Source organism: Aulostomus chinensis, chromosome 9 (genome assembly GCF_037954235.1).
Source record: "Aulostomus chinensis isolate RoL2024-O1b breed Wild chromosome 9, RoL_Achi_v1.0, whole genome shotgun sequence".
Lineage (NCBI taxonomy): Eukaryota > Metazoa > Chordata > Actinopteri > Syngnathiformes > Aulostomidae > Aulostomus > Aulostomus chinensis.
The window spans coordinates 8,391,794-8,409,959 of record NC_141328.1 but is presented as its reverse complement, the minus strand read 5'-3'; the positions used below and the strand labels follow the sequence as shown (position 1 = coordinate 8,409,959).

Here is an 18,166-nt window from a genome sequence, read left to right as displayed (position 1 = left end):
GGTAGATGGTGGTGTGAATAGTGAGATGTTTCTGCTGTGAATCGGTGTGGGAAACGTCAGATGGTTAGAAGACGGGCTGTGATTTAATGCGTTTTTCTTTCGTTTTTTTTTTCTCACCCCATCTGATTCTCTCTTTACTTTTCTTCTATATTCATCCCAGCTTGTTAGCTGGCTCCCAGTGTTTTTCATGCCCATCATTTTGATTCTGCGGGAGCCCGCTAGACTACTCTGATCTAGTCTGTGGCTGTGCACAGTTTGTTCACACCTCCTGCTGCAACACATTTGCTCTGTGAAACGCTCACTATGATGTGTTTATGAGCCGTGAGCACACTTAGTGGAGGCCGCACTACAATGGAAAAGGCAAACAAGCTCAGCCACCACCTTTCATTTCACTATCGGGAGTTGATGCTTATATTTAATCAAAATGCATAAGGAATATTTGGGACACAGTGTGATTAATCAAATAAATTGTGTTTATCTAATACAAGAAGACATGTACAAGCAAAATGATTGATTTAAATACACTGGCTCCCACATTTGTTGATTTTTTTTTTTTTTTTATGAGCACATACACACCTAATTACCGGTACCTTTTTCACAGTTCACACATCTATTCTGATTTGAAAATGCGAGGAAGAGACTCACATTGTAAGGGATTCAGAGCCTGGCTCCATCAGATTAATCTTTTTTTCTTCACAAAAATCCCACAAAGATCAGTGTCACTCATCTTGCAGCAAAAATGCTGTCAGTGTACATTATTTTTTTATCCTGCTGCACTTTTTGCAATTTTAGTTTTAAATAAGTCCAATTTTAGAACACCCATTTGTCATCAGTGCATTCTTGCGTAGACCAGTCAGCATGAAGAAGGAGGTTGGACTAAGAGGTCAATACTGTCAGCAATTATGGATCAGATATTAGCATACGCTAAACTTAGATGCTGCATGCTAAAATTTAAACCTGCTAACCATCAGCGTGTTTGCTTTGTGGAAATGTTAGCATGCCTATGTTAGCATTTACCTCAAAGTTTCTTAGAGCCTCTGCTGTGGTTGTAGGCTCATGATGCCCCAATGAAATGATGTCATCAGGATTTCTAGAAAATATCACCCTGACTGTAAAAGATCCTAAGTTTGAACCATGAGGTCATGAACTTCTCTTGTGAAATAGTTTTCAGACATCTTAGTCACAGATTTGTCATAGGTTTCACTGTTGTTGCTCAATGTCTTTGCTACTTAACTTGTAGTGTTCCCCTTTAATCTTGTCTGCAATATATTCTTTGATACATTTGTGTGACTTAATTACACTCCTGGCTCCTCTGCCCTACTATGGTATCTTAAGAGTGAGTGAAACGTTATTGTCAGTAGTCCTGGAAGTTACTGCCAGGTTCTTCAGTCAGTATTTGGTAAGGAGAAGATGTTCAGTTCACCTTTTTGGCAGCAGGGCATCTGGTTTCAGCACCCGCTAGCAGTATGCATCATTAAATCCAATTTCCCTGACAGTGGCTGACATGCGCCAGTCAGTGGTGGGCTCAGTGCCCTGGGCTAGACTAATCCCTGGCAGTGTGGTCACACTGCTAATAGGCTGGAGGACAAATCTGTTTATTACACACCGGCCGAGTTCACAACTCGTCTGGCTTTTCCATTCCTCTCAGCTCCGTAAGTAAACAAGTACCAAATCATGAACTTCATCACAATTCTAAACATGAGTGAAAATCCCCAAAAATGTGAATTCTTGTGGTTGGTAATTGATAACATGTTTGTACTAGAGATCACTCAGAGAGCACATACCTCCGTAAAGGTGACGTCAGCCAAACCTAATGTGAAAAAAAAGAAGCTTTAAAAAAAAAAAAAATTATTAATCATCTTTAGTGGATCTGCCCCTAAAATGTATTGGGACATTCCTGAGGTATGAATCCACCGCGTTTAGCAAAAACCTATTGTTTAGTTTTTGTGTAATGTTGCTAAAGACAGACATAAAAACAGATGGCACAGAATTCATTACCCCTTGAAGAAATAACAAGTGGCTCACCGTAGGTATTTTTTTCTGACAATAAAAGGTGTAACTCCAGTTAGATTCCAGTCATAACATTGGAATACAATGAATCATTTAAATCATGATTCGGTAAGCCCTGATTGTATGACCTGTTCAATGAGAAGGAAACATTATCAATAACACTCGATACTAGGGTTGATGATTACATCAGAGTTCTTTTAAAATCCCAAGTGAGCTCGTGCATTATCCAAATCGCCGGGGTCGCAGTATTTGCTACGTGCAAATTATCATTCTAAATGGTGTATTGTGGTGTGACAGAGATACCTGAGCCTGTAAATGGTGTTCTAGAGATGTGAGAAAACATCTTTGTTTGGAACAGATCCGTGCAAAATTTCACACCATTGTTATGTTTTTCAATTAAAATGGGAATGGCAACACAAGAATGATAATTAGTTCTTGTGTTTTGTGAATTATATCTCAACTTCAGTCTCAAAGTAATCACAATTTATTTTTTCAATGTGATTCAGCCCTACTTGCCATAATCTAACAGATATCCAGCCCTATCAGTTAACTGAATTTAGTTTTGTCTTCTGTGCACTCAACAATTGGAACATTGGACATTTAAAAAATGAAAGAGAGAAACTGTTATTATCTGTCCTCTCGCTCTGGTCAGGCTTTGTCAATTACAGAAATACAACCCCCCAGAATCTCTTTCAAACTTCAGCTTCATCCCGTTGATATTCCCTCAGGGAAATTAAGGATTAACTCAGCTTTTCAAACAGGAATTCCTCAGTCAGTTCCCATGAATGTGCTGCCTCCTCATCCAAATTGCTCTGTTTTGCCCATGCCCTGCTATGGGTTTAAGCCCCGTCCCTCCGTTAGGTTGGTTGTGAGCTGTAGTAAGAGGATGAAGTGGATTGTGGAGCACCACTCTGATTCGTGCCCTTGAGTGCCACACTGCTAAAATGTTCAAATGATGCGACTCTTGATTTTTTATTTTTTTTGGGGGCAGACTGCTCTACTGACAGTAAATATTAACATCATGAAGAGATGATATTTACTCTCTTGTTATTTTAAGATTAACACTCATATTCCTAATTAGAGCAGTATGATGGAAACGCAAACCAAAGAATGACGTAATTTGGGTGCACTCTGTGCCCTTGTTTCTCTGGTCATGTGGCTGACGAGTGTATCTGTCTGGCATATTTAGAACTTCTGGCAGTTACACACCAGAGCACTGACCAGTGACGCTTGTGAGTGGAATCCTTTTTTTTTTTTTTTTTTTTTTTTACAAGTTTAACAAATTGTCTGTTGTGTTCAAGATGTGATCTTAAGTCCCTGCTTAGATCTTGTGTGTGTAATATAAGAGAGCACTGCAGGATGTGCAAAACAGCAGAAAGAAGTCCAAGTCTTCACTGCTTGACAATCAATGCAATAAAATCAAAGTCAAATTAATTATGTGCCCGTATCCCATGGCATGCTTTCTTGCACTGACTGCTCAAGTAATGGTTTCTGCCCGATGCCTGATTTTGTTAAATTCTCCCGTCATACTTGCTGCTCTGTACATGGTTATGCTAATTTGTTTAGGGCTTTTTTTTTTGTTTTTTTTGCTGTGAGCTCTTGCATAACACTTTTATCTAGGACAGAAAGTAGAGGTCTGTTTCTATCTCGACTTTTTTCTTTTGGTACATTATGTTGTGCGGCACAGCACAAGGCAATGTCTTTTACTGCATATTTTGTCACAAGGAGGAAGTATTAAGCGATGTCTTAAGAGCTCACGCAATCGTAGTTCACACATTTCCCCCTTGCTAACAGAAAATTATCAGTACCCAGCATTCCCTCGCTCTCTGTTTTCCCCACTCTAGTATTTCCTCCTTGCATGCCCTGCTTTTTTTGATGTGTCTTCATGGCTGCCAGGCTTGGTAAGATGAGACCCAGAAGGCCTGCTGGAGGAAATAAAGAGCTTAAGCTATGAGTAGTGGAGCTCTGCATCCCTGTGTTGCTGTGCTGTGTCAGACCCATTGTTCTGCAGGCTGTAGAGCCTCCAAGACACTTATTTAATGAGACGGCTCTGACTGGGTAATTGCAGACTGCTTTAAGAACTATTATTGGAGATGTATGGGGGGGGGGGGTGAAAACAACCATCACTGTGACAAAAATGAGCCGACTGCATGAAGCATGATCACACAGCACCCCTGAAGATGGTGTGAGCGGCCACTTCATCACCATGATTACATCCTGGATCAGTTTTTACTGTTGTTCACATGTGTTTTTCTTTATTTATGTCCTGAAGATTTGCTTTCCTTTACAACATTTTCTCAAAGGGCTTCATTCATAGAAGTCACTCACTCACATCAAAACCCAAGCCATTCATAATTTATGGTCATCCAAGTGTAAATTCTGCATTGGTTTTTAGACTGTGTTTAAATTCCCCCTCCCATTCATGATTGATTATCTTTGAGGCCCAACGGTTTTACTCCCATTCTCTTTCTGTATGGCAAATAACTGGGCTTAGATATTTGGTTCACCAGTGCTGGGATTTCCTTGTCACATGATTTATTTAGGCTGTGTTAAGGTTTTGAGAGTGCTGTTGCAGCCCAGTCCTGGCATTCAGTTGCACCAGATATCCTTTAGCTACTTAGATTACTCTCTACTATATCTCTTCACCATCACCCCGCTTGTTCCTCCTTGCTGCAGCAGTCTTTGCAGATTGAAAGAAATAAACAAATTAGAGCTGAAAGCAGAGTTCAGCTTAAGTGAATAAGAATGCTTGGCTAATGCTGGCCTAGTTTGCACTTTTTGGTCCAGTTCTTTGTTTATAGTTGCATACACCACATAACAAAAGCTCATTCTATTGGATTTGGCTGTGAATAATGGAGACGATACTGTAAACTAGTCTTTAGCTGATCTTTTACATGAACAATGTGGCTGCTGTTGTGTCATTCCTGTCCTCTCATCGTGAGACCACCCCCACCTGTGTGGAGGTTGGGAGGGACTAAGATAGTGATCAGAACACAATCAGTCACACCCACAGTTTTGAAACCCTTCTGAAGAATAGCCAGTGTTTGTTTTGTATGATGTGTTTTGGAAACTTAACAGTCCTTTCTGCTCTAAACAGCATCTGGAGAGGCCCTAATGTGAATTGTGTGGACAACACTGGATATACCCCCCTCCACCATGCTGCCCTGAATGGACACAGGTTGGTAACTCATTGTAATTACAAGACTTTATTGTGGTAGTCTGTATAAAAAAGGACTTTTAAAGGTAAAGTCAGTAGAATGGTTTGTTGTGCCTTGTAAATACACCACTCACTAAAACTGGGCCCCTCCTCATGAATTCAACCCCACCAGAAGTGCCCCTCCACCCCACTCATCCCAGGCTAGCACACCAGTACAGCTAGTACATGCTAATCTCTGGCTAGGACAAGCCAAATGCCAGCTAGGACAAGTAAAACGTCAGGTAATAAACGCTAAGAGCTGGCTAGTACCAGCTAAATACTGGCTAGTACAAGCTAAACACCAGCCAGAACAAGCTAAACCCTAGCTAGCACAAGCATATCAGCGGTGTTTGTCACCTACCTGTCCAGCAGGCCAACCCCACATGATTCTTCATCCGCTGCTTCTCCTCCAGTCATCTAAAGGGGACGAAACAAAACCAAGATTCTCTCTCGTTCTGGAATGAGCTTCATCAGCTTGCCGTTTCGCCTCAGTGGGGCAGTATTTTCTTTTCTTCTGCTGCTGTATGCACATCTGTCATTTATTGATGAATGAATTTTATCTAGTCACTGTGTTTGGTCCACATCCAGCCTCACCAGTGTCGTTGGGGGGGAACGCACCCACCCAGCCCAGAAACATTCGATCAATACAAAAACATTGAAACACAGGCATATATGCATGTCAAGAGACTCATAAGTAACATGTTTATTCTTCTTAAAGATTGTGTCTGAAGCAGTTTTCCATTTTTTTTTAATTCTATCGAACAAAACAAAACATAGACTAATACAAAATTAATCTGTGTCAAATCAATGTTTTATTAGTAAATTTTTTTTTTAAAAGAAATAAAGGAAAATTTTGCAAACACAATCTTTAAGATGGATAAACATATTCGTCTGACTGAAATTGTACCGAGATAAAATTCTAGCTGTCGTACTAACACGTCTGAATAATGGATTCGGGAATCAAATTACTCTGCCATGTATACCCTTCAGTCAGTCTAGTGACCATCAACATGGTGGGTAAAAACTCCAAGGCATTCCTGGACAAAGACACAAACTGTGTGCCACCTCAGTTAAAGGACTTGTAATTTTTTTTTTTTCATTACCAATCCTTTGAATCTAAATCTGCTATTCTAAAGACACGGTGTTCACAAACTTGTTTGGTACTTGACAAAAAAAGGTGAAGCAGAGGCAAGTGTGCCACCAGGTGAAGGGGGACATACCGCCATTGTCTGGTCCCAGAGGCAGACATTCTTAGGTGAATAAATGGATTCTTCGCTGTTCTTGTATACTAGGACAGTGGTCCAATTAAAGGAGCTATAACAGTAGCTCAGCCTGACAGTGCACGTGAATGTACCTGACCGATAAAGAATTCTGGGAACTGGGAGAACTGGTGGTGTTATTTCAGTTCCTGTGTTTGAATTCTTCATGAAATGAGGTCTCCCCTCACAGTGAACTGACCCACCGGGAATATAAAGCTATTGATTATCTGTTTGCCACGGCTGTGCATGTATTTATTAGTTCTACTTCTGGCTAATTTGCAGTGAAGTGGTGGAGGTGCTGCTAAGAAACGAGGCCTTGACCAACATAGCCGACAACAAGGGCTGCTACCCACTGCATCTGGCTGCGTGGAAGGGAGATGAACATATCGTCAAACTGCTCATTCACCAAGGACCTTCACATCCCAAACTCAACGAGCAGGTCGGATACTAGCATCTGTGCTATTATTTGTGTTTGTGTGGTTTGGTCTCTGCGTTTGACTGTCAAACATATTTACAGAGATGATCATCTCTGGAATGACGTCGGTACTAAATTTATTCGTTTCATTTCTGCTTTGACTATGAGAAAAAAAATGTATCTACAGTAGACAAGTTACAAATTTAGTTCCAGCTAGTGAACTCTACACAAATTCCCAGAACACTTTGATTGACAACACAGTTGGGGATTTCAAGTAGTTTTGTATTCTCGCTTGAACCTGGGTAATAGCTTTCCGTCATTTTCAGCAACAAATTGCCCCATGTGGATATTTTGGTTTCACATTATAGTTCAGCATGGCATGTGTGCTAAATGAATGTTTATAAGAATGCGACATGAGAGCATTAACATCAGTGCATCATGAGTCAGACTCTTACAATGTTACTGATTCTGTGGTACATGAAGTGCTTTGACGCCCTACTCGTCTGAGAAGTGCTTTGTTTTCCCTAACCATTTTAACTCTTACATTTCATATTGTCTCAGGTTGCTTACTGCACAGACAGCCTCCAGACTGCCATCATCTCTGGCTTGTCCTGTTTAGGATTCAGCAGAAATGACCCATTTTGAGCTTTAAAAATGCCAATAGCATGAGTTTGTCCTATAACAAATCCCCTCTGGATAAAACAAAGAATCCAAAATGTGGCTCTTTTTGTGTCATTTCTCAGATCCTATCCATGACATTTGATTGATCATTAACTTAACTGTTTTTTTGTTGTTTTCTTTTATTTCTCATTTTTATTTCTCATTTTTATTTAGTTTGACTCATTTGTGATCATCATTCATTGCTTGTCTGAACCAAAACCATCAGCCTATCTTCTCTTCCTCCCTCCCAGAGCTCTGTAGACCATAAAGAGTTCAAACGCTGTGGGCCCTTTGACCCCTATATTAATGCCAAGGTGTGTACACAGTGCTGCCAAAAACATTCCCGTTTTAAGTGCTTCTGTGCTTTACTGCTGTGTTGGCTTGCTGTGGGTCTGTTGCTGCTTGCGGGGCCACTCTGCTGCAGCTATGTGGGGTTGCTTGCTTTTATTTCTTTCACTCTCATTTGTTCTTACTAGTCTTGCTTGCTTGCAATCCCAAATATGACTGACATGTTGTGTTTTTGTGAAGCTGCATTACAATATGACCCCCCCCCCCCCCGTCACAGGTTTTCGTAAAAGTTTTTGTTACATGTTCCAATACTGTTTTAGCTGCTTTTTTGATTAAGGTCAGCAATAGATTGTGCTGCTTTGGTTGACAAAGAAAGGCAAGTGTTTTTTTTGTTTGTTTGTTTGTTTTTACTGTATTAGCATTTTTATACTAGTATTTAACTCAAAGTACAACTCTTTTCAAGTACAGCATCACAGATGCTTACATGTGTAAAGATACATTCTGGTTAAATGATGACAAAATTTAATTCTGTAATAGAGATCGGTTAAGTCAAAAGTTATTATTGACAAACTACTCATTTCAGTATGATTATATTATATTAAACAGATATGGAAGATAAAAGTGAAACTGAAAACCAAGTAAAAACACATCGAGGGGTCAATAACATGTCAAGAAATCTTAGTAGGTGATTTCTGTCGACACGTGCACCATTCTCTAGCTAGCAGGGGAAGCCCCACAGCCTGTACAGCAGGAGGACGCCAGTTCAGCAGCTGACGGCGTCTCTGACAGTGTCGCCCTCACAGTTGGAGCAGTGAAAACATGTCGGCCTCTCCGTAATTGCATTTTCAGCAGGCATAGCTGGAAACCCACCAAGGCCTGTAGATAAAGCTGTACACTATTTTTGAACATAGTCACATTGCCCTGGACTAATCCTCTTAGTGTTTTGGTGGGAAGGCTGGCTTTCTTTATAGTGCCATGCTGCTGTATGTTAGAGTGTGAATGTCCCTGCACTAGTTGCATTTATACAATTTTTTTGATTGATTGATTGATCTTGAGATTTGTGGTCGGTTGAGATTGCGAATGATGTCTTAACACAAACACTTTCAGGATAGTTTGGGGGTCACTATCTGGTCAGGAGTCTGAATAATTGATGTCTTTTAATGAATAAATCAGAAACATGGATGCTCTGGCTATGGTCATGGTTGATGGCATCATGTGACTCAGGAGGCGGGGTAAATCCTGCCTCCCCTCTCATCACACTCCACTACCGGAGAGCTGCTGCACGAGGAGGAGGAGGAGGAGGATGGGTGGTTTTCGGTGTACCAGTCTCTTTGCATCAACATCAAAGAGAGATTTCCATGCCGTGTGTAAATGGGTGTATCCCCCCCCCCACTCCCCCCGCAATTGACTCCCCACCCACTTCCCACTTTGCTTATGATGTTAGGATGCGATGCTGAGGAGAGGAAGAGGTAAAACGTTGTCATAGTAACAGCGCCATGGCTTGTTGGTTTGTATATTGGTGTGGTGAGTGATCAAGTGGAGAGATGTGTTGAGTGCCAGACATGAGAGTTGTGTGATGAGTCCTTAAGGGAGAGTCCAGAACCCTTAGTTGTCCACTTCAGGGACACTCAGCCTGGACTGGATCCAGTTCTCTGTCATCTCAGTCCAGGAGGACAGCCAGACTAATGTTTATTCATTACACCTCTGTGCTCTCTCCTACTCTCGGTGTCCGTAGTGGGTTGAATGCTTTGATGATGTTTCAAACGGCTCGGCACGAATCACGAGATCTGTCTAAGACTGACCCCGCCATCTGAATACCGGGTTACAGTGAACACCAAGTAGTGATGCACCATGTACGACATGCAGATATTAGACTTTTTTATGTTAGCAATATTAGTTCAGCACAATGGACTATGGACTACTGCAATTTTCAAATAGCAGGAAGATGCATTATATCATTTTAAATAGAATATTGTGATGATGCAGGGATGTCCTGCTGACTCACCACATTTTTCCTTTTTCCATGCAAAAAAATCACATCATAATCTTAACCAGTATAATTCTTAATAATGTAAAACTCAGCATTTCCTGTAATATCGCAAATCAATTTGTGATTGCACAACAGGGAAAATGCTAACAGTTCGATATTTTTTCAAACTTGTGAAGCCCTTGCCAGACACAAATATGAATATCAGCCCAGTTTTACTGAAGTCCCTTCTTCTTTAAGCATCATCTGTCCTTTATAATCAAAGAAGTAGTGTGGTAAGTACATTTTTATGGGCTTCTCCTAAAGTTTCAGAAATAAAGAAAAATATCACTCTCTCAAATGAAAACATATACACATTTTTCATTATGCAAAACATAAATGTCATATAACCCATTATTATACAGATGTAAGTGTCGGTAAACATCAGTTGTAAATATTACTACATTGGCAAAAACAAATCTGGATTTCCTGAAGAATAGAAAAGGAAACTTTATTACTGTTGTCATTGTCAATTATATCTAAATCTAAATCTTTCATTGTGGTTTCAACTCTCTAAATAATGAGTGTCTGCTCTTTTTTATATCCTTCGACCAGGTAGGAATTGTGAGAAGACATTTTAAGTCACCCATCATCCCATGAGGGTATGTTTTATGTTGTATAAATAAAAATTAATTTATTTTGAGTTGGGTTTTTATTAACTCAATCTAAGCAGCAGCCCTGGACATTTTACACCAAATTGTATGAAAGCGTAATTGAAGTTTATCTAATTATCTTAAGTAACGCCTTGGCAGTTGAACTTTTAGAGTTCAATCAACAACTTTAGTGATCTCAGAAAGTTAATATATGAAAACAAGCTTTTAATAAAAAACATCCTGTAGGAACCCTTTCAAAAAAAAATGACAACAATGGTCAGTGATAAAAAATAGATAAATGAAGGCCATTAGACCATTTTTATCATTGACCTATTTTTATGTTAATTACCATATTTTCTGTATGTTTCTCCATAATAAGCTATAGCCTTTGGTCTGCCCTCACTCCTGTCACGCTACCTCTCACCATGGCTTCATTTTCCTATATAGGTCACTTGTCTAATACAATATATGTTTAGATGAATTCCTCTGACCCAGCCTCATATATCTGGGCAATGTACTCCATAATGTGAACTCAGATTAATAGACTACATCATGCATTGTTAAGTACACTGGATATATTGAACTGACGGAAGGTAAAACAGGAAATTTCAACATTTTGGCTATTTTCAGACTGGAAATGGATCATATGTCTTTCTGTGTCAAGCTCAGTTGGCTGTATCAGTAGCAGGGATGACATTGGGAAAGTTTCTGATGGCAGCGGCAGTAGTCTTTAAATTTGGTCACCTCATTATCAAGCCGAACAGTTTCCCCTTCCTCCTCTGGGTGCTGAGCTCACAGCCACTGTACCAGCACACTTATTATCCCCTCTGACTGTCATTTCAACACTTGCTCCAACTACACATCACTCTCCGTTACTTTCTGGTCCCTTCTTGTCCTCCAAGAGATAGTTGAAGCCCAGCTGAAATGTCCTTCAGAGGACGGCTTTTCGTTGTCACGTATTTGCATCAAGTTTTAGGGTGTGTCACTGGTAACCCATTTTGTATTTCAAAAGGAGGGTGTCAGAGATGGTCTCCAAGATTTTAAAGGCGTTTCTGTTCATTGTGTTCGGAAAGTACGGCCCATTTAATCAAGTGGAATATGAAGGGGAAAACTAAGCTCTCCTGTAGAGGGGAGGAAGAGTCCACTGTAAAGAGATTTACCATCGATGGCAGGAAGCCAGTTAGACATTCATCCTCACGCAGCACTACAATCTCTACTGACTCGGGAATGTGTGACAAATAAAAATGCATTATTAAAGTGAACATTTTAATTTAAGTTTCTACAAAGTAGTCTACAAATTTTTCCCTTTCTTGTACTTTATAAACAATCTAAATGATAAATGATTAATATCAGAGCTGTTTGCAAATCAACCAATCATCAATCAATCAGACTGGACTCAACAGTGTGCACAGAAAGACTTGTTTAAAAAACAAACAGTAAATGCTAATTAGATCGGTGTGTTTTCATTTTATTTTTCATCTGATAACGCATAAAGGCTTCTGTAGCTGAGGAATATCCAAAACATTTGTGTGAGTAAAAAACGCAGAGGACAATCCTTTTAAGGTTTCATGTGAGATCCACGACTTTGATACTCATGTCGGCGTTAGTGGCATGCAGCAAACATGGGCAACCCTTTGGCACACTAGCAACAGCTGCTTAGCCCACCCCTCCACCACCACCACCACCACCACCACGCACCACTACTACTACCACTACCAGGGGCCAGGGTGACGTAACCGATGCCTCACTCTGCTGCCAGCCACGTGACGGAGGTTGCTAGTCTAACAGTGTTACCATCTCCCCACCGCAGGTTGTGGGAATCATAACAGCTTCTGATCTCACTGTCACTGTACGTCTCCTCCCCTCTCACACGATTCTGCACCATGAAAAAAACACAATGGAGTGTAATCCCCAGATGTTCCTGGCCAGGGTTCATCAATCAGCAGCAGACACCACTGGAGATCTTAATCTCTTGTTTGACATGTACTGAGGACTAAATCAGGATAAGGGTTTATGCTGTCTGCTGCACAACAGTAAAAGATGAGATTTTCATAAAAATATGTACTGTCCAGGAAGTCTTGGCTGTGCCATCTGAATTCCCAGTGAGGCTACTGGGCATTGATGGCATTTTGTGAAGTAGCCCCCAAAGCTCTGTCTTGTTGGAACATGATTGTTTGACTGGTCACATGGCCTGCGGTAGGATGCTGAAGATGAGGCAGATCCTGGTCTTGATATTGTGAGATGCTTAGATGCACTGAGCAACATGAATATGGAAAATATGAAAAGATAAGTGTCAAAATGAAAAACATAAATTATTGTCATGTGACATTGTTGTTTTAAAACTGCAGGGCGATTGTTTCGCTCAAATTAATTTCAAACCAGGCGTCCCATTTTTAGCTTCACTCTCCCCATATTTACTCCTTTTTTAATGCTACATGACACCTTTTTTTTCATGAGTGCAAAATAAAACATCCCAGCTTGGGTGCCCACATTCGCTGTAGAATGGTTTTAATTAATTATTTTTCAAGCAACAGTGCATAACATTTTAATAGTTTAGTGGTAGTGGACTAATGGGTGCTACATTTAGCAGAGATTGCATGCACCATTTTGTTTTACACTCTTTTATGATTGCATCATGTTGAATATTTTGTAATTTATACTTTCGCTGAATTTGTCCATCAATATCCATTTTGCAAATATGGAAAAAGAATGCTTTCCAATCTAAAATCAGCAAAGTCAAAACAATTCAAGTGCAAAAAATTACTGGGGTGGAAGTGTTCGGGGCGGTGTTTTGGGAATTCCTGCAGTGGCAGGCCTCAGTTTGAATGACAGCTCATTATAGCTTACACACCAGAGGAGGCCCAGTGAGGCTCGATGTCTCGTTTTTATCAGTGAGTCAAGTGGCTGATCAGCCATGTTTAATATGACCAGATGCAGGCTGACAAAGGACAACCGAGCACTGGCCTCTGTCTTAACATGAAAGCAAGTTCATGGGATCAGTCCCCTAATATTTGCCTTTTGTTGCATTCCTCTTTGATAATGTGAGAAAGTGTTTCATGTTTCAGGAGTACACACTTTAACAAAATAACCAGCGGCTTGTGTTTAAATCCCTTGTTTTGGATACGGAGTAAATTTGTGCTAGATTTGCTTGGATTACTATTGAGGCAGGCATATTTGAGGAAATGAATCATGCTGATGTAATCACAGCATGTATGTTTGCATGCAGAAGTCATCTAAATCCCCAGAGTGTATCCCTCTAAAAAGCTGTGACAAATGCTTGATGGTGCGTCACAGATGAGAGTAGGCATGCCCTTTTTTTGTGTGTGTGTGGTTCTGCCATTTCTCTGCAAGTTTACATCTTTGCACATGCACGTTGTTTAGAAGCAAATACGTCACAGGAAGGAGAAGCAAATACATCAATTGAAGGTTTACTTCATTCAAATAGTATATCAAGATAAACAAATAGGTGCATCGAGCTCATGAAGATGTTTTTCCATGGCTACGTCACTTCTTTGTGACTCCAGAGCGCAGAAAGAGTCAGCCACGCATATTTAGTTTGATGCTAATGGTGCCCTGTTGGCGCCAACAGCACATAACAATAGCACAACAGTCAAATAACGTCTGAACCATAACTGTATGCAAGAGGGTCATACTCGGCGCTGGCATGAACGAGTTTGTGTTCTTGGATTGCTGAACATACGACCAGATAAAGAGGTGAATTTTACTAGACAGTGTGCTTGAGAGTCTGTAAACAGGTATTTTTGGAAAGTTTTGCTATGTATATATAGTAGCCATGCGGTGCCATTAGCTTCAAGGTAAACATACGTGGCTGGCTATTTCTATATTCTGGAGTCATGAAGAAGTAATCCTGGAGTGAAAAACAAAACAAGTGAACAAACACAAGATTGACACCTATTTGTAAGGCAAAATACACTTTTTGAGTGAGGTATCACTTAAACAAAATAAAGTCACCCTGTGCTGCAGAACTTAATTTTCTTTTTTTCAGCTTCCCTTTGAAAACTGTTAATTAAACTGTGCTTTGTGTGTGTGTCTGTTTCCTTTTTGCCTCGCCTTTTATTAGACAGGTGACATTTTGTCTTCAAAGCCCCACCTCCTGTCTCTCCACGAATGCTATGACCTGCTTTTCAAGTACACAAAAATACTCACTCTCCCTTCAACAATGAAGTAGATACCTGCTGATCTCATCTGGCAGTGGGGCTTCATGCAAGTGAAGGCACTAACTGACACCTGTCTAACACCATCCCCTTTACACGAGATCTTGTCTTCAGTGGCGCAGCTGGCACGTTCCTCAGGGAGACACTCAACCTGGCATAATGTGTGTCCATGTGGGGGCTTCTCATGCCAGCTGTCCCCTTTGTAGGTGGCTCTATGTGTCTGGAATGACTGACTCTCCGAGCACGTGGTCCCATAATAGCTGGCATTATCTGCCACACCCATTTCTGCTGAGTGTTGACTTGAGGTAAAGACCTTCACAGACAGTATTTCCTGCTTTTGGAAAATCACATGTTTGCAATTCTGTCAGAGCCATGGAGATTGAGAAGAGCCATTTATTTCTCTGGGCTCTGAGTCTGCCACTCCTGCCATTCCAGTGATTGACAGAATAAGGTCTTCATTGAGTGGTTTCTCCACTGTTGAGTGAAACTTTCTAGACATGACCCCGCAGCACAGTCTTAACCACAACTGTCCATGTTGTGATTGTTTACTAGGTTTGAATTGAGTGTCGATCTCAGTTCAGTTGATGAGCTAGACAGATCACCCCCTGCTGGGTGTCCATGGTAGGAATCATCAACAGCCATCAGGTCTATTACACATTTATCTTGCTGTCCAGCAAGCAGCACTAAATACCTTTTATGTTACAATTGCTTTTAATCCGTTATACCTCTTTCTGTTTTTTTTCTATTATGCAGATTTTGTGAAATAGGCTGTAAACATGAACTAAATTAACTGTTTGCATAAGTTTAATCATTTTAAATTAAATTCTGTAATGTGACACTGGTCATTTATTGGCTGTGGATTTCTGTGCTAATCCTTACAGAGCCAAGTCCTGACATTTCCTTTCAATTCCACTCAGTCGGCATTATATAACACGCAGAAATATTGAGTTCACATTGACCCCATTAACTGATTAGTTGTAAATAAATTAGGAGTCTGGATCGAGGCCCTTTTGTGAATATTTGCTGCATTTCTTAGACCTCATTGGATACTGATGGGTTTTGAGAAGTAAAGCAGTTTATAGATGTTAACTACAGGTCAAAAAATTAATCTGACAATGACTGGACAATGAGAACGTTGTTCTTACTTTCAGTAAGACTATTCAGTATTTGCTTTTCATTGCTGCTACAAAGACCTTCCTTCTGAGATACAAAACCTAACTTCTAGGTCACTTGTACTTTACTTGCTTAGCGTGCACCACACTCAGACTTTTGCCACTATTCTTATTCACTAGATTGTCAAATGTCCAAAGTCTGCACTGGTGAGTGAGCAACGACCACCTGACAGAACAAGAGGAATGGGCTAGGTCTATGTCTGACCTCTTGCCCAAACTCTGCTAATCCCCCTCTGCCAACACCTCGCGGCCCCTGGTACTCAGTGCCATCCCTGACATCTGTCCTCATTAGAAAATGTGTCTCCTCCAGTCGTCCACCCAGATCTTCACCCTCCTTCCTCTGCTGTCCATCCCCCTCAGGCCTCAATTTGTGTTTCACTGTGGTTGGTGCTTTTTCATAACCTTCTAATCTACTGGTACGGTGGGCTCTCTGTACTGATTGGTCTAACCTCACGATGACTTTACTCAGGCACTTATTCTCACTATTCAACCCGTGTCCTTTCGCTCATAAACTGTTTAATTCCTAGCCTGGTGAGACCAACCGCATCTCAGTAGCTCAAGAGTTGAACCCTGCAGCTACATCTGGAACCCCTCCTGTTGGAATCCACAATGGGATATTTGAAACTAATTGACAAATCAGAACTGCGAACTCAGTACTTTTCTGCCATCAAACAGTAATATAGCTCCTTATTGGTTAATTTATTTGATGGTCCTGGTAAAAGAAATGCCATTTCTCTATGCAACAAGCAGTGATTTCATCCATCCATCCATCCATCCATCCATTTTCTACCCCTTATCCTGATAAGGGTTGCGGGGAAGGACCTTTCCAAGCATGCTTCAGTCGAGAGGCGGGGTACAATCTGGACGGGTCGCCAATCTATCGCAGGGCCAACACATATAGACAGACAAACATTGCATGCATGCAACAAGCGGCGATTTCATCCATCCATCCATCTTCCGGGGCTCAAACCCAGAACCTTCTTGCTGGGAGGTGACAGTGCTAACCACTGCACCACCGTGCCGCCTGCAGTGATTTCAATGTTAGTATAATAAAAATAGCTATAGTTGCAGTTATTGCAGAATCAGACTCAATAACAGGAGGATGCACGAAAGCAGTCTCTTGGCAGAAAAGATGTTTACACCATCCGATTTGATTTAGGATATGGCCTGACTACTATGATTGATTGAGGGAGCTTGTCCATCAAGGCAAGTATTCTGCCCTTCTCCCACCATTTTATCATCGAAGGAAGTCCAGATGTTGCTGCAGAGCTCAAGTTTTGAACATGTGATATGGATGGTGTCACCAGGCTATCTATGTCCACCTGTTAACTGTCACCAGACCCCTGTCAATGTCTGTTCCCCTGCTTCTCACCCATTCGTGTGCCTCCAACAGAACAATGACAATGAGACGCCGTTGCACTGTGCTGCCCAGTACGGCCACTCGCAGGTGGTGCGGTTGCTACTGGAGGAGCTAACAGACCCCACAATGAGAAACAACAAATTCGAGACTCCGCTGGACCTGGCTGCTCTCTATGGCCGTCTGGAAGTAGTCAAGCTGCTGCTCAGTGCCCACCCAAACCTACTCAGCTGCAACACCAAGAAACACACACCACTGCACCTGGCCTCTCGGAACGGACACCTGCCTGTGGTGGAAGTCCTGCTGGGTGCTGGCATGGACATCAACTATGAGGTGTCTTTTTTTGGTCTACATGTTTGTGTATATGTGTGCAAACTTAAAACTTTCTCAATATGCTGTCATCATGTAGGGTAACTTAATCTGTTCTTGTAGCACTTCCTCTCGCTACTTCCCTCTAAAGCTGTGAGATTAAATGCAAAGTTCTTAAGCTCTGCAAACGAACTGCGGTGCTATCAAAGCAGAGCCGGCCTAACTCACCCTGGGGGGGCCCTCTGGCTCTGACTCTGTACCAAACTGTGCCATCCATCTGGCTGGAGATACTTTTCCCTTCATGGTGTCCTCATTTCCTCCAAATTTCCTCTGGATCAAGGACAGGGAGTTTATCCAGTGTCCTTCAGGCCCTGCTTCCTGCAGGTTTCAATTAGAATGCTCCTGTGAACTGGAAAATGATCTGTTTGGTTCCTCGACCACATATGAAGTGGACTAGGTGATGAACGTAAATACCATCATATATGTTGTATTTGTTGTATAATGTGGTTCATGGAAAAGTAGACCAGAGGGCCACTTTGTTGGGTGTGTCTATAAAAAAAAAAACTGCATTTTTTTTGGCAATGGTGAATATAATGGTTTCCTTCTTAGCCCTTGCTATAAACTGTCACCAACATTCAAGTAAAATGGCTCAGTAATGCTTGTCAAGTTCTACTGGCAGTAAAAAAAAATAAACCAACAGAAGTAG

General features: G+C 41.2%; 1 protein-coding gene across 4 annotated transcripts in view; it reads left to right on the top strand.

Annotated features, from left to right (window-relative positions):
* anks1aa (ankyrin repeat and sterile alpha motif domain containing 1Aa) overlaps window positions 1-18,166 on the top strand; it is a 68,103-nt gene that overhangs the window by 6,556 nt on the left and 43,381 nt on the right. For 3 of the 4 annotated variants that reach the window (XM_086213530.1, XM_086213531.1, XM_086213529.1), the window contains exons 2-5: window positions 5,108-5,188; window positions 6,748-6,904; window positions 7,792-7,854; window positions 17,188-17,484. In XM_086213530.1, the coding sequence (XP_086069656.1) occupies window positions 5,108-5,188; window positions 6,748-6,904; window positions 7,792-7,854; window positions 17,188-17,484 (598 nt within the window). The remainder of the gene's footprint in view (window positions 1-5,107; window positions 5,189-6,747; window positions 6,905-7,791; window positions 7,855-17,187; window positions 17,485-18,166) is intronic. The other variant, XM_086213532.1, reaches the window with a different exon arrangement.